Source organism: Pagrus major, chromosome 11 (genome assembly GCF_040436345.1).
Source record: "Pagrus major chromosome 11, Pma_NU_1.0".
NCBI classification, from domain to species: Eukaryota; Metazoa; Chordata; class Actinopteri; order Spariformes; family Sparidae; genus Pagrus; species Pagrus major.
This window is the reverse complement of record NC_133225.1, coordinates 7,172,019-7,188,616: the sequence shown is the minus strand read 5'-3', so window position 1 is coordinate 7,188,616 and position 16,598 is coordinate 7,172,019. Positions and strand designations below refer to the sequence as shown.

At 41.6% G+C, this 16,598-nt stretch overlaps 1 protein-coding gene across 2 annotated transcripts in view; it reads left to right on the top strand.

Annotated features, from left to right (window-relative positions):
- Positions 1-16,598, top strand: part of oca2 (oculocutaneous albinism II) — a 41,475-nt gene that overhangs the window by 16,411 nt on the left and 8,466 nt on the right. For both annotated transcript variants that reach the window (XM_073476983.1, XM_073476982.1), the window contains exons 14-22: positions 3,275-3,407; positions 5,377-5,524; positions 6,562-6,619; positions 6,760-6,868; positions 10,035-10,162; positions 10,963-11,022; positions 11,798-11,902; positions 13,466-13,559; positions 14,848-14,941. In XM_073476983.1, coding sequence (XP_073333084.1) covers positions 3,275-3,407; positions 5,377-5,524; positions 6,562-6,619; positions 6,760-6,868; positions 10,035-10,162; positions 10,963-11,022; positions 11,798-11,902; positions 13,466-13,559; positions 14,848-14,941 — 929 coding nt within the window. The remainder of the gene's footprint in view (positions 1-3,274; positions 3,408-5,376; positions 5,525-6,561; positions 6,620-6,759; positions 6,869-10,034; positions 10,163-10,962; positions 11,023-11,797; positions 11,903-13,465; positions 13,560-14,847; positions 14,942-16,598) is intronic.

The window sequence follows — 16,598 nt, the reverse complement described above, 5'->3', positions numbered from 1 at the left end:
GGTGAAACCAATTCATACTTTTGCTGCTGCCGTCATAAATCATGGGAATTAAAAATGTCAAAACAGTGGAGAAAGAAACTGTAACACCTGACCAGTGTTACATACTGTCACTGTAGCAGCCTTCCTGCAGACAAACATTTACAAGATTGACTTAAATTTGTGCCTCCTTATTCATACTTTTATAAGCCTGAATATTACTACGTCAAACAGTCATTACAAGCAACACAGCTGCTCTAAGAGTTCCCTCTTTTAGCAGATGTAATTATTTCTGACACCTGTGTGGAGTACCCTTCCTAGTGCTTCCCCCCTCTTCCTCACCTCAGCCACAGCTCATATTGGTGTGGCTCCAGTCTTCTCCTAAGTGGTACACCACGACACACTGGAGACCTTTCTCTGGGATTAATGTCTGATTAAACTTGTGAAGGAGACAGTGTCAGTCCTGATGCAATAATGTGTGAAGCCATGTAACTGAACGCCCCAGTTCTCTTCCTGCGGTGGGTGACATACTGTACATCACGCTCTCTGGTTTCAAATATTTCTTATCACGGAGCTCAGGATCCTCATCGTGTACAGCATCCAAATTAACATGCGTCTTTTTTCTTTTTTAAAGCAACAAACAATATACCAAAGAACAGGAGAACAAATGAGCCATCCCAACCCCCCAACCCTCGACCCTTGACCCTCGACCCTCCCAGGCATTGTTACCTGATATTGTATTTGACCAGTGGGTGCCAAATCTTCTGAGTTTTTCGTTTTCCAGGATAAATGTAATTCTCTCTAACAGCTTCAGTTTCATCCCCCTCAGTTAGAATTAAAATCATAATCAGAAATACTAGGCTACCCCCTATAGAAGACTGGGCCATGACATGAGGGGCCACAAACTTAACTTTTAAAAAACTTATTTTAAAAAATTGCAGAAACGATGTCAGTGTCAAAGTGCAATCAAATTAATTGAAAATGACTCTCCTGATTGGAAGTCGGCTCCTGTACACACCATCGTGTCGCCTTCCTGTGGCAGCATATCTGTATTTAAATAGCCTATTTGTTAGTCTAATTGCCTTCTGACATTGGGACAAAAATGAAAATGGCTTCACTGTATAATCTCGTTGTGATAGTTTGGAAAACCATTCACAGACATGCCGTTCTGTATTGTACAGACTGTGAACTGTGGTGCCAGTAAACAGCAGTAGGAGCATTAAACTGTTAATCAGAGCAGCCTGTCGCTGTCTGAAAAGGGCAATGACTTGTAGGCTCTTCTCATAACCTTCACTGTTTTTATACTCAGAGGGCCATAATGTTACATCACTAGAAGACATGACATTTGCTGGCTGCTTGATGTGGCATCTGTTTACTGCGCGTGACATTTTAGCCTTTGCGGGTGCAGCAGTATGTGGTCTCCTTTCGGTGTACAAAAGCTCCCCCCCCGCACCAGGCTCCCACCAGGCCGGCTGTCCGGTTTGTCTTGGCATCGTTTCCCAGGTGACAGAACCGCAGGGACACAGCAGCAGCGCGCTCATTCAGTCATGTCTGGCCTCTGATAAGGACAGCTTGTGTCTACATGCATGGTTCGCCCGCCTGTTTGTTTGTTTGTTTGCATGCTTGCTTGTTTGTGTCGAGGGGATTTTCGGGAGAAATCCAGAGATAGAAAGAATGGCACAGCTGTGAAGTGTGTTTAGGCGATTCTGTCCCTCATCAGAGTGCCCTTGTGTTTGATTTGTTATAGAGCAAGGTAGCATGGCGCATACAAAATCTCTACCTGCTTTTTGTACGATTTTTTATTGAGGGACATCGGTGACTCTCCGTGCCAAGTGGATCTCCTCCAACCCATCGGAGGAGTCGTTGACACTGGCTCTGAAATATGGACACACCAGCTCAGGGTGTACGGCTGCAAACAGAGATACATTACAGCAGCAAACACACAGACAACATTTAAATTCTTTAGTGATTTGCTCTCTCGTGTCTTGCTACCGAACGATTGGACTGATTTATACTACAGTAGGTTTGTCTGAGCAGCAAACCCAAAGCCCTGAGGCTGCCCGGAGGGTCACTGCTGGCTGAGAGAGCAGGAGTCTTTGGGGAGGTGTCTCTTGCTCATACTTTACACTCAGACTTGATAAGATACTTAATATCTTTCAGGCTGTATGTGAGAATAGGTTCATCTTTGTCATATGCTGGTTTATCCTGCTGAATGTGTCGTTGTGTCACCCCTCCTCTGCTGCTTTATGTTGGGCTTTTGTTGCACCCTGAAATTGCAAAATCCTGTAGAGGTCACTGTTAACCAGTTTCATCACTGTTCTTTTGAGACATTGAGACAGTATAAATCACTCATGTAGAGGCTTTGTGATACAGAAATGGCATGTTACATAGACTTTGTCATACAAGGACCCATTTCCATAGGTATATCTGATAAAATGGTGTTCTTTGCCCATTTCCTAGTAATTCAGGAAGTAAGATGCACTTCATGCCAAACTAGAACTTGATGGAAAAGGAAAAACCATAAAGGTGAAACCCTGACAATTTCACAAGTGAAAGTGTGTTAATAGGTCTTGTGGAGTACGACAGCACATGTGAAAAAAAAAAGTATAAAGCCTTTTGTGGCTCCGGAGGAAGCTGCATGTAATCTGATCAATTTCCTCCAGTGATGTCAATCAGTGGCTAAGTTGCATTGTGGGTAATGTAGATAACATGTTTTTTGAAAAACAGTCCACTGGTTTAGCACTGCTTGACTGTTATGGACGGAACAAAATCGATACAGCAGAGCCAGAGATATCGCTTTTTTTAATTTCACGCATTCGTCTGCCTTCCTCATAATCTGGTGCATACATTACCCACAATGCCACCAGCCACTGAGTGACATCACTGGAGATAAATCATTAGATTACAGCAAAATTCCTCTGGAGCCACTAAAGGCTCTGTGCTACTTTCCTCACATATGCAGCAGTACTCCCCAAGATCTGTAAACATTTGGATGGATTAATTGTTAATTTATTGTTGGTTACCCTTTAAGGATGCACTTATCTCAGCCCATCCTGTGTGCTATAATCAACTTATGTGCTTTTTAGTGTCAGTCCCATATGCTGCTGTCAAATCCAAACTTTTATTGCCTAAAATGCCACTTGATAAAATGCCTTTGTACACATCTGAACACACCCACTCTTTGACAAAGAGAACTGTATTAATTTAAATTAGAGTATTACAGATATATAACAGTTCAGATCATCACTGCATGAGTTTCTCTCACAAGTCTAACACGTTATTATAATTTGTCTTACAGGGGATCGATTTTGCCAGTTTCACAGGCTACATGTTCCTCGGGATATGTCTGGTGCTCTTCACCTCGTTTCCCTTCCTGCGAATGCTCTACTGGAACAAAAAGCTCTACAACAAAGAGTCCATTGAAATAGTTGGTGAGTTCAGGTCTTCTCTCATCGGTAATGAACGGTGAATGACACTCGCAGCCGAGTTATCATGTTATTAGGCTGAAATGTAAATTGTAGGATCGCTCTGGATGACTCACAGCCTAAAAATGAATTATGATGGCTTTGGGTTTATTATTACGAAGAACATCAGAGCACATACTACCTCCATACGACAGCTGCTCACCTTCTCGGGCGATGGAGTGACCTCATAGAAACTTAATTAACTCGGGATTATGGCCTCAGCGCTCTAACTCCCACACATGATCTATGATGCGCTCTGAATTGAAGATGTTTCCCACCTCTGTCTCAGGTGAGCGCCACAGTATTTTAAACTTTGCCATTTTTATATTTTTTTGCCCACACTGTCAACTACCAAGACTCTTGGTTGCTGATGAAACACGGATACCACATGAGTCCAACGGGGTTATACTTCTGGCTCACAAACCTTGTTAGAAGCTGGAACCAGCTGTCAGAAATCTTACACTGAGATAAACAGAACAAACATTTTGGACCCAAGAAAAACTGTAAAATTATTGACTCACAATCATAAAAAAGAGATACTTTAATTATGCACCTTTCTACAGACAGCGCTGTAGATGTATTTAAAAAAAACAAAAAAGATTTGTCTACTTAATTAACTGTTAACAATATGACCTTTAAACTGTAGGAACAAAAAGAGAACCAATTATCACTGGAAGGGACTAAATTTATAACAAGCTACTTTTAGGATTTAAAGCCCAATTTTGGTCCTGAGTAAATGTGGTTAAAAATGAGTTTAATTAAAGCACTCGTGATAATAGGCTAAGTTCAGCATAATTTACTGAGGTGGGACACTTTTGGCTGCTCTTTCTGTCAGGAAAACTCTTTACACTGACAGTAAAGAAAAGACTTCAGTCATCTAGAAAGCAGTCAGGACCCCATCTTGGTTTCAATCCCCCCCCCCAATTGTGCCTTTGTATAAAATATTGAGCTCTCCTTAATTCTCCATTAACAAAAGAAACAATTACTTGGCCATCCCTCAGGACATCACATTGTCCAGAAGTAGAGCGAGATCATTTAATAAGAGTAGAAACCACAGGGTTTTTTTAGTTTGGATAGTAACTGTGTCCTCCATCCTAAAATCTATTCGCTGCTGCTGTAGATCTTTGTGTATGAGACCCCAGGGATGGAGATAATGGGCAAACTAATAAAACAGACATATTTGTGTGAAATTGTTTGCGATTCTTCCAGAAACACAGTCACCTCTTATCAGCGTTTACCCACAACGCTACAGTCCCCCCCCCCTCCGAGAGGAGCTCGGCAGGGGATCATTAAAACACAGACCACCAGGCTCCCTAGTCGTCACCACCGAGCTCCGTTTAAGGAGTGAGGAAGTCCGACTGTTAGGCGCTGTCACACTGAGCCGGAGGCAGACTGAAGGAAGCCGATCACTGCCACTGCCGACTGTTCAGTACAGGCCTGATAGCCCATCTGTAAACCCCACCCTGTGGAGTTTCCGTTTCTCCCGCCAACCTGGCCCACTGAGGAGAGCTTGTGGCTAAATCGGCTCAAAAGCCCCCGCCACAACCCGTAGCTGTGAAGATTTGCTTACAGAAATGTTTTTTTTCCTCTACCAGTTAGATCCTATTAAGGTCACCTAGCAACCTTCCTGAAAAAGGATGGCACCTACTGATATCTACACAGGCGTCCAGCTCCCTCAGGCTGCATCCCTGGCTGTTCCCGAGCCGGTCAATTTGCCCATCGGCTGACTGCATTAGTCCCTCTATGGGGGCTCACAGCATATTGACCGAAAACATCTTTGTATCCTCTCAGCCAGCCTCCAACCATATCCTCCGCTATTAACATGCTACATGCTGCTACTAAGCTCCACCGTTGTCATGACTGTGTTAGTCCATGTTGTTTAACACACACTGAACAGGCGGCCCTCTCTCCCGCTCTGTTTGTCCCGCTCCTCCAGAACTCAAGCACGAGATCCTGGTTTGGAGGCAGACGGCCCAGCGCATCAACCCCGCAAGCCGAGAGGAGACGGCCGTGAAATGCCTCCTGATGCAAAAAGTCCTCAACCTGGAAAGTCTGCTCCGCAAGATGATGAAAACCTTCCAAAGGTAAAAAAAAAAAAGCACTGAAAACATAACACACATCTGTCATTGTTAAGAATGCTTTTATCACTTTCCCCAGAAACACACACACAGACACACACACAATTTGTGAGAATGAGATAGAGGAGATATTTATCATAACATTGTTAACATTTTATGGACTTGCACATGCACATTTTTTTGATCATTTTAGATAATTTGTGTTGTTGTACTGAGCGATTTCTTTGTTTTTGGGTTGAAAATTATCGAGGAAGGAAAAAAGTCCCAAAATAGATCCTTTTTTTGTCCTCTCGGCCAAGATGTTCTCCAGACGGACATAGCAATTATAACAAATACAATTTCAAGCACTGGGAAATACAGAAGTATCATCCACAACACACACAAATACCCCGAAACAGCACAGCATTCAGCATGAATCCATAAACAGTTATTAGAGAAAAAACATTTTCCATAATTTCACTAATATTTTAAAGCTCTTAACAGAGACCTATTATGCTTTTTCATTGCTTCCTTTCCTTCAGTGTTTTATATATGTTCTTCCGCATGTAAAAGGTCTTGAAGGTTTTGAAGTCCAAACAACAGAAACTCCTCTCTCCCACAGAAAACACTGTCCCTGAACACCTCGTCAGTAGTCCCGCCTTTAATTCTGTGACTTTGTGACATCAATAATTTATGCCTAGCAGCAAGTTTGGCATATACGAATTGATTCAGCACAGCTGCTCTGTTGTTGTTAGTGGTGCTGGCTCATGCGTGTGTGAGCTGACCAATCAGAGCAGACTTGGTATTTGGGAGGGGGAGCCTTAAAGCGACAGGAGCTAAAACAGAGAGTTTCAGACAGAGGGGGAGTACAGTGCTGCAGCGCTGGACAGTACGAGAAAACTGATGTGTTTTTTAGCATTAAAGCATGTAAACTTATTGAAAATGGGCATAATATGTCTCCTTTAAGAGAGTGATGATACTCTAATTAAATGTTTATTTCAGTATATCGACACGCAGAAAAATGAAACCAATGTGAGATTAAAATGTTTTTATGTTTTTGACAGACAAATTTCTCAAGAAGATAAGAACTGGGAGCAAAACATCCAAGAATTGCAAAAGAAGGTAGGCTTTCACACTTCACCCACTGTGACTGCAGCACATTGATGCTATCTCAGTAATGAAGTTGGCCTAGTCTGTGAAAGTTCATTTAAGACAAACGCCATCAGCCGCTTGACAAAAGAATATATTTTTCTCTCCCACAGCACAGAATAACTGACAAGGTCCTCTTGGTGAAGTGTGTGTCCGTCCTTGCCGTGGTGATCTTCATGTTCTTTGTCAACTCCTTCGTTCCCAGCATTCATCTCGACCTGGGTGAGCGCAGCACTATCTCATTACCGCGCTGTTTTCAGAGGCACCACTGGCTGGTTGTAGGTTCTGTCATGTAATTATGAAACGCAGCTTCCTCCAGACTTACATTTGAAAAGAGCTGAAATAAAGGGCTGACTAGCAAATGCAACCAACAAATTACATGGATACCGAGCTGCATTTAGACCCGTCACATTACATCTAGTCATGCACTGCAATTTCAAACAAGTGGTAAAGATGTTTTCTGGTAAAACTGCAGTCTGCGCTTTGAAAAAAATCATGTTGTTACAAATTATGTTTTCTTGGAAATTTTCTTGGTGTACACTTAATCATATATAAATAACTTTGGGTAGTAAAATCACCAGGAAGTAAATTCATAAGGCTACGACATGCAGGTCATTGACTACCAATTCTGCACATTAAATAATTGCGCTTTGTCCTTAAGCTGCTATAATCAATATTTTTATAATAAGATATAACAGATCAAAGGACTATGTGTAAAGGTACGGTCACTTTCTAATGGTTTTAATATGTGTGAATAATATCAGTGGTCCGTCGGTATCCAGTGACAAATCCATTAACAAAGAGCTTTCATAGGTTGCTTTGGTGAAGGGAGCTGCTGCTGTTAGCATGAGACTGTCAGGTCATAAACTTACTGTGTAACATACACCTGTATAATTGTGATTGGATGCTACCAGTCAGCTGATTGCCAATCAACTGATGTAAACAGAGCTCTTAATCTGCCTGCTTGTATATTTCAGACATGTTGGTAGATCAGGACATGAGGGTTGAGGTTGAGGGTTACATCTTGTCTGTCTGGCACTTCTGACTGTGACGCCTCTGACACGTGCTCGGTAAATGACCTTAACAGCATCTCATTAATGCCAACACCGTCCCTAAATGAAGATGGCTGTCCTCATACGCACACTGTCATTGCTCCCCTCGCTGCCGCGGCCACTCAGTCACCAAACATGCTCGGTTAATTACAGGCGCTGCTCGGGTTACCTCTCAGTGACATTTATTAAATGGGAATGACCCCACAGCAGCGTGTTTTGTGTCCCTGTGGTGGGACAGGCGCCTGTGCAAACACGGCTCTCATTAATGCATGCGGGTCACAGTCAGGGCTGACTATCGCGTCTGTCCATTCACACGTGTTTTAAAAATTGAGCCTCATTAAAATTTCATTAACTTCACACGGTAAGATTTAAATTCAGTCCGATCATTGCCTGGTCATTTGATCCCTCTAATGCGTCTGCGGTTATGTGAGTTACAGCCGTGGTTTGGATGAAACTTTATTGATCCCTCTGTGGCAATCAGGAGATCTTAGACAGGGAAGTAAAGAATCTTTAGTCAAGACTTTGGCAAAGCAAAACGATGCCTGAAACCGTCACAGTCACTTATCTAAACACACGCTCACGAGTGTACAAGATACTCGTGCCACAGCACAAGTCTCTTTATCTTTTGGCTTTGGCCTTGTGCTCATTTACTTTGTTGTGTTCCTCATTGAAAACTGCGATGAGACATTTTTCACAGCACATTTCTGCTCTCAAACACTTTTGTCTCGTGCATGACGGACGAGTCTATCAGAAACTGCTCAGACTCGCCTAAAAGCTCCTTTTAATTGGAGAGCTCTTTAGGTTTGTTATCTGCTGCTTGCTCTCGGATGCAGCCTCGGAAAATATCAATGATGTGAGGGAATCAAAAGTGTCATATTTTTGTCTGTGTGTTTTTGTAATCTGTTAATGAAAGAATCATTGAATCTTTGCAGAGGTCTCTGGGTCACTTATTAGTTATCTACAGTGGTGTTTCAAGTCTGTTGGGGCCGCTCCAACCAGCGTTTATCATCATTACGTTATAAATAATCTGACAACAACAAGAAATGTACAAAATCCAAACCTTTTTTATTTCCAGTGTCACATTAGTAGAATTTTTGAATATAAATCACATTAAAACCAAAACAATACAAATCAAAATTAATAACTAAACTACTTCAACAGTGTCGTCGTGTAAATAACACTTATTTTTAGGTCCTAAACTGATTTTCGGGGCCCCGAACATTTGTCTGGTTTGCCTCTCCTGCCTCTGGTTATGTGTTGCAGCCAGCAAGATACTTCTGTATCTAATGTTTCATGTTGAAATCTGTTGTTTGCATTCATTATTTCAGTGTTTTTGACAAAAGGATCTATGAGCTCCTGACGGAAAGAGCTATTCACCGAAAAAAGACAGCTCAAATACAAGTTTTTTCGAGGTGACACATGCTTTAGAATAAGTACATTTAAATAAAAGATCAACTTTTTTTGTGTTGGTACTTTCATTGCCACACTAAAGCTTCACTATAATGGGTATATTAGCTAGCTTAGGTATAAGAGTTGGCCTTATGTGACATTTTATCCACAAGGACCTTCAACAGACATCATCCGTATGAGACAGAAATGTCCCACTTTTCCTCTAATAAAGACCAAGTGCAGTAGAGTCTTCTAACCCTGTCGACCTCCTCTTTGTTGCTGCACTTGTACTTGTTAGATCTCTCCTCTAAACTCAGCTGATACATTTTATCAGATGTCAACTCAAAGTTCCCTCAGAAAACTGTAAAAAAACAGAAATGAATTGTAGTTCTGTCTTTTTGGAGAAGGCCTCTACCAACAAGCAGTTTTCTTTTTATCTTGTATAGGCATATTAAATCAACATTATGTATGTATTATCATTCTCCCTGTCTTCAATCTCTGTCACTCTTCTTTTTGTGTCCTTCCGCTGCTCTTCTTTCTTCAGTAATTCTCATCAGTAGTGCAATTATTTCCCCAAGGGCCTCGGCCAAGGCAATTACTGCTGCTCACCTGTTTTAATCAAATTTGCTTCAAGTGGATGCACACTCTTCCCCGTTTTCAAAACACTGGCCGGTGCCAAATATTGTCCTCTTGACTACAATGTGTTGAAATGACATTTTCAGTGATAATGAACGCTTCATCGGACCCACCAAGACAGAACAAATGCTTTTTCTTTGTTTCAAACAGGTCCCACTTCATTATATGGTCTATGTTTATTACATTACAGCAGATCGACTTCTCACATGTTGAATTTTTGGCATTTTCCTTTTAACGCATACTTTTGTTTTATATATGGGGCAGGAAAGTATCTCCATGTGTCGTGTGTGACGTTTCTTGTTCTCTTTCAGGTTGGATTGCTATCCTCGGTGCACTTTGGCTCTTGGTTCTGGCCGACATTCAGGATTTTGAGATCATCTTGCACCGGGTGGAGTGGGCCACGTTGCTGTTCTTTGCTGCCCTCTTCGTTTTGATGGAGGTATTTAAAGTACAAACATTTGTATATGTTTGTATATGATTTCAGCCCTCATACTTCCCATGTAGCACACATACGTCTTGCAGATGTTGGCCTGACAAATAGAAGTTAAGCTGGAAAGACGTAGTATGGGGAGCGTTTGCTAATTGGGAAGACGGTGGCATCTGGACACCGTCTCGCCAACATCGTCCCAATTAGCAAACGCTCCCAAAACTATGTCTTTCCAGCCTTACTCGCACCAATGTCTGCAAACCGTATGTGTGCTACTGGGGTAAATAGTTGAAGCCAAAAAAGCCAAACAACAACTTTTGCTTGGAGCTTTCTATTTGTCGCACAAGGTAATTATAACTGTGACAAATGTAGCTTTAGCTGGGCATCCTTACATCCTTACAAGCTACTGATTGAAAACAGGATGAGTTCTCAGATCTATTGACAGCGTACTGGTCAGTCAGCTAACAATGTAAAAAGTAATCATCTATTTCTTTACCCATGAGACTCCCTTTGACAGGATGAACACGAAAAACGTAATGTCAGCACAAAATCTGCTTTGTTGGTCCCTCCTCTGACGTGTGTTAAAGGCATTTATAGTGTCAGAGAGCAGTCTCCATAAGAAGCGACCACCAGTATGTGAATATTTTGTTCTCGGTGTCAATAACGATAACAAGAATAGATGTGTCTCTGTCTGCTTAATGGTCGCTTAATAAAAACCAAATTGCTTTTCTTCTTCTAGGTTGAATCCCACCTACAACTAATTCTCTTCACACTTTTTTCGCCATATTAATCTTCCTCTCTTCATTTTTCAGGCTTTAGCCCAGCTGCAGCTTATCGACTACATCGGAGAACAGACAGCGCTGCTTATAAAAGTGAGTTTTTCCCCTTTGATTCTCAGCCTAAAATTATCTCTCAGGGCTCCGTGACACTGGTATAATTGATAATTGGGCACAGGTGACGTGATATTGCATTTCATGCAGATCTGAATTCAATTATTGTGTTTACATCTGATTCCTGTCAGCAGCTGAAGGCGCCTGAGGTAATTTTCACCCATATTCTAGCCAGTGTGCATCATGCAAGCGAGCTGACTCTGAGCGGAGAATTGTACCAGTAATAGGTACGTCAGCTTGCGTTTAGACTGCGGGCCTCTATAAGTCTAATAATCACACGTGACAGGTGGTGTGCCGCTCACGGTTTCTGACCTGCTCAGCCTCCCCAAACAAAGGACAACCTGCTGCAGAAGAATTGCGTGGCCTTTTCTCTCCTGATACACGGAGAGGACAGGTGAAAGCAGCAGATATTGCCTCCTTTAACCTGGCTATGCATACCTAAGAGATAACTATCAAGAGGGTTCAAACAACATCATGCTTGTCACGTGGAGAATTGGCCTGGATGTGTGTGGTACAGCAGAGCTCCGAAATAAAACTCACCACCACCACCACCTGCGATCGTGTGTCACATTCAAACAGCACCGTCCTCTCAGGCTTCTCCCTGATTAGAGGTTCAGTGTCAAAGTGTCAAGGAACGAACATAATTGGTGTGTTTGATTTAAATCAGTGATGGGCTGAGAAGGAGGGGGTGGGCGTGTGCATCTGAGTGGCAATGAAAGTAGCAGTTATCTGTCGCTCTTATTATCTCCCCTCTCAGGCGGTGCCAGAGGACCAGCGCTTGGCTATAGCCATTATCTTGGTGATGTGGGTCTCGGCTCTGGCCTCGTCTCTCATTGACAACATTCCCTTCACTGCCACCATGGTAAGAGGCTTCGGCGTGATGCTTTAATTTCACACTTCAGTATATCCGCACACAGAAAACACAGTTAAAACAAGTCACGTTCGTACACGGAGTAAAGAATGAGTCACAAATCTGTACAGTTCGAAAAGGTGAAGGTTGAAGCAACAGCTGTCATTTTTAAAGAAACCTGTCGCTGGCATCAAATTCAACAGAAGCAAATATTTACAAAAAATAATGAAGTTGATGGTGAAACATTAAATATATTGTCTTTGCTCTGTTTTCAGTAGAGCATGTGTTATTACATAGCGTCCCTGACTCCTAGCTGTATTATCTGTGAACAGTTCTGATGTCTGTAACATCATGAAAAGCCAGCCAGGACTTTCAGTAATATTTTCAACCCTAAACTGAAGGATCACTGCCTCATGCAAAGTTAGACAGTGACTGTACTTTTACCTACAAAATGGTGCTTTATCTGACTTCACATATAATATAACTGTTATCTTAAAATATAGAAGGGCACAGAGAGATTCTCTCAGACACTCATGAATTATGCAGCCACGTTCTGCCACATCACCACTTGTGTTGTCAGCTGTCTGTTTTGCTGAGAATTAATAGATTGTACAGAGATCAATGTTTCAGAGGGGCACCAGTGTGCTCAATTAAAATGACAGTGAGAAGAAGGAAAAAGATATTATCCCACTGACAGAATGAGATGTTGCTTTGCTGGAATTAAACTGCCAGATTTTTGACTAGTCAACTGGTGTATCCAGGGGTTTTTGAAAATGTCCTTTATCTCTGGTTGGTTTTTTTTCTCTCCATATTTTCAGGCCCATGCAAATTTGCTCTACCTGTAAAATAGGATTTCAAACCACATCAGTTTTCATTTCAGTGCACAGCTGATAAGAAAAGCTCGTCCTGATTGTCACAATAGACTGAAGCCGAGAGACCAGAAAAGTTTTCATGAATTAAACAATTTAGAGGCTCTTTTTAAAGCTGCTGTTTGCTTTATTTTCTTATTAAGATAAATGGCATTATATTCCAACAGTAATCACTCTTATCCAGTGTTTGGTCAGTAACCCATGTCTCTCCTCCTCCGGCTCCTGCAGTAAAACAAGCCAGGCTCAGTTAGTGCGTTCCAGTCTTTGCACATAGCCAAGTTAAGAAAGTCTACTGTAAACTCTGGGCAAGACAGCGATTAAGTATATTTCTCAAAATGTTGAACTTTAAAGGATAAGTTCACCCACAAATCAAAATTCAGTTATTACTCACCCCAAGCTGACAGAAAGTTGGGTGAGGTTTTGACATCCACAAAACATTTGTGGAGTTTTGCAGAAAAACAACTTTGCAACATTCTCCTAAACAACTGAAGTAGATGAAGACTTTATACTCATTTTAAAATCTTCACTGTCACTCTAAGCTAAAATTGCTAGTGTTGGAACGTTTGGGATTTTAATTTGTTTTGGACACCAAATTCTACCGAAATAATGTTAAAAACAGTATTTATATTTATTTTTGGCAGAGGGGTTGAGGCACTGAAAGCAGTGTATATTGTCAATGATTTCCAATCCATCTCTGTACTCATAGATTCCAGTTCTCATCAACCTAAGTCAGGATGCAGATGTGAACCTGCCGGTCAAACCCCTCATCTTTGCCTTGGCCATGGGAGCCTGTCTTGGTGGTAAGCCTCTATTTCTATCCTCTTCATGTAATCAAGTATAAACTGAAGTAAAAAAAAACAAAAATATGAGAGTAAATATGAGTATGAGACTGCTAGGTCTGGGGCTTAAAACACATCTACCTTACAGTCACTGGGGACTTTATAGTTTATCCTTGTTGAAAGGTGTGGATCTTTATTGATGGCTCCTGCCAGAAGAAGACATCTTGTGCTCCATGTGACAGCCACACTTTGTAGGGCTGTGTCACTCCCCGGGGAGGTCAGGCTGTGCTTTTTGTGGGAGCAGCCCAAGGCCCTGTAAGCTCGCTTCATTCAGGCTCTACCACACGCCAGCGACCGGCCCGTCAGCACACTGTGGCTCTGTTTGGCTGGGAAGGACACAAAGGGAGAGAGAGTTAGAGGGCTGTCATAGTGTTTCAGTTTAATCAACTGCACTGTGACAGGTCCACATCGATCGGCAGTATGATGTCGCTGCCGCCCAGCGCCATCCCCACACTGACACCCTTTGAGCTGTGAGCAGGACTGAAAGGCAGGATGGATACACATCCTGACTTTCAAAATGTTGCAGCAGCAGATTAAAAAAATAATAAAACTTTATACTGAATTAAGGCTGAAAATACTGAGGTAAAAGTGAAAGATGATAATGATTATTATTACTTTAACAGTATGAAAATGTTAATTACTTAGCTGAATAAGCTCTTCATAACTGTATTTTTTTTACTTGACATTAAACTCAGACCTCAATGATATAAAAAAGCTAGATTTTGTTGAATAATTTCTTCTTAAAAGAACTACAAGGAACTGATTATGAAACAGTCTCTTTTTTAAACTAATGCCTCTTTATCACCTACGTAAGCAACAGAGACCATCATTGTTATTATAGTCTATTATTAGCTGCCATTGTCCTGCTCATGTCCAGGACAAGATGATCTCCATCGTGCTCCCATAAGCCAGGGCCTGGCACAACTGACCTGGTGCCGGTGGCCCTGATTATAGTTATTCTTAATGCCAGTCAGTGGGTCACATTTCAAGCTACAAGCTCTGTAGATGTATTATATAAAAAAAGAAGACTTGTCTACATAAAATGTTGAAAAAGGAAAAATAGCATTTAAACTACGTTGCTTCTTTCTTTCACTTGCTTCCAAAACAAATGCACAGGCGAGCCGGATCAACATCTTTAGACACTGAGGGGTTGTGCTCATACTGCTTTTGTCCATAAGAGCCACTGCAACAATTAAAAAAAGTGAAGGCTCCTTGTCGCTGCTTTAACGTTGTTTTCCTGTCTGTTTAGGGAACGGCACATTGATAGGAGCATCAGCCAATGTTGTGTGTGCAGGCATCGCTGAACAGCACGGCTACGGCTTCTCCTTCATGGAGTTCTTCAGGTAAGCCCTCCGTCCTTTAGTGTTACTTTAGTAGGAATAAGAAAAAAATCATCTTTAAACATCTTGTTCCCAAAGTTGCTTTATTTATGGTTTGTCTCTTGGGGTAATCAGTCAGACTTGTGCGTTACTGTGACTCCTGTACCATAGGCTGTGCTGCCTAAAGGGCTACTTACATGTTAATGTCCATCATATGCTGCAATAAGAGATGCCAACAATGTGAATTTAGACGCCTGCAAACATTTAGATAAAAGCCAAGAGTGTCATGAATCAGATTCTGAACTGCAAACGCCTGACGACCCCGTGTTTACTTGAATCTGTACCATGAGGCAGAAGCTGCTCTCCTCTTCGAGGGGTTTGGTGGAAGTCAGAGTCCTGGTTTTTGGAGGGTTCCTGCAGCAGGTGTACTTTTTTGTTGGTAAAATAACTCCAGGAAACAACCTGGCAGACATGAGTTAATGTCATCTGGTCTTGGCAGTGATTTCAGTTTGTGTCCTCTCCAGTGACGCTGTGAGGGCACTGAGAAATGTTTACAAAAGCGAGAGTGGAGAAACTTCATAGAAGTAGAAAAATGTGCTCCATAGTCTGCAGAACAATGACTGATCAGGGGGGGAAAAAAGCAACAAACATTCAAACATATGTGTGTTTGATTGAATTGATACTTAGTGAAACACTCATAGGGAGCTTGATTGAAGAACTCTTGTGGTTTTAAAAAAAACCCACAAACCCAGAGTGAATAGTGAAAAATGTCATTATATCTGAAGCAGGATGGTAAGTAGGCTGCCTCCCAAGTTGCCACCTGCTCACTAATATTTTTTTTTACCCCAGTGACGTAACAGAGAGCCCCACTTTGCAATTTTCTCGTTGGAGTAGTGGAAATGGTCAGTGATGTTGAAAGACGGATGAATGTGAGTCTGATTAGACTTAATGTGCAATCACTTGGAAATAGCCTGTCATTTGATCCATGGTACTACTAAGTTTTCTGTACGTAATGATGCAATGAGAGCCGAGACCATTCCATGTGGGATTTGTTTCCGTAATCTAAGAGATTATATTTAAATCTCATATGTCTGCAGGTGGGATTAACATGAAACACAGACTTCTTTGTCTGTGGCTGAGCCAACACTATGTAGACTTTCATCACCTAATGTATTGCAAAGAATCACGTGGTGCAATTCTGCCTTCCTCTGCACATTTACCTTTTCTGTGAGCTGTTTACATTTTTGTTTTTTTGGCCATGCTATCTATGGATGGTCCGGACTGGAATATCTTAACAAATATTAGATGGTTCACACATTCATTCCCACCTCTTTGTAATAATCCTCGATGGTCTCTTAACTTCTCTGTTATTTCTAATAAGCGATGAAACATTTAAAGAAGCCAAGATGCTGGTTCCAGCTTCTCAAACTTCAGAGAGTGTTACCATGACTGTTCAATGAAGTGTTATGGTTAGTTCAGACTTGGTATAATGAACAAAAGTAAATTTTGATAAACTTATGGATGGTGAGTAACAGAAGCAGGCAGTACGACACAAAGTAACTAACAGCAGCTGGGAAGTCCAGGTACAAAACATGTGCGAGTAATCCAAAAGTGAGTGGTCCAATAAAACAACAAAAGGTATCCTGAAGGCATACCAAGAAATACTAGTAACAAAGAGGGA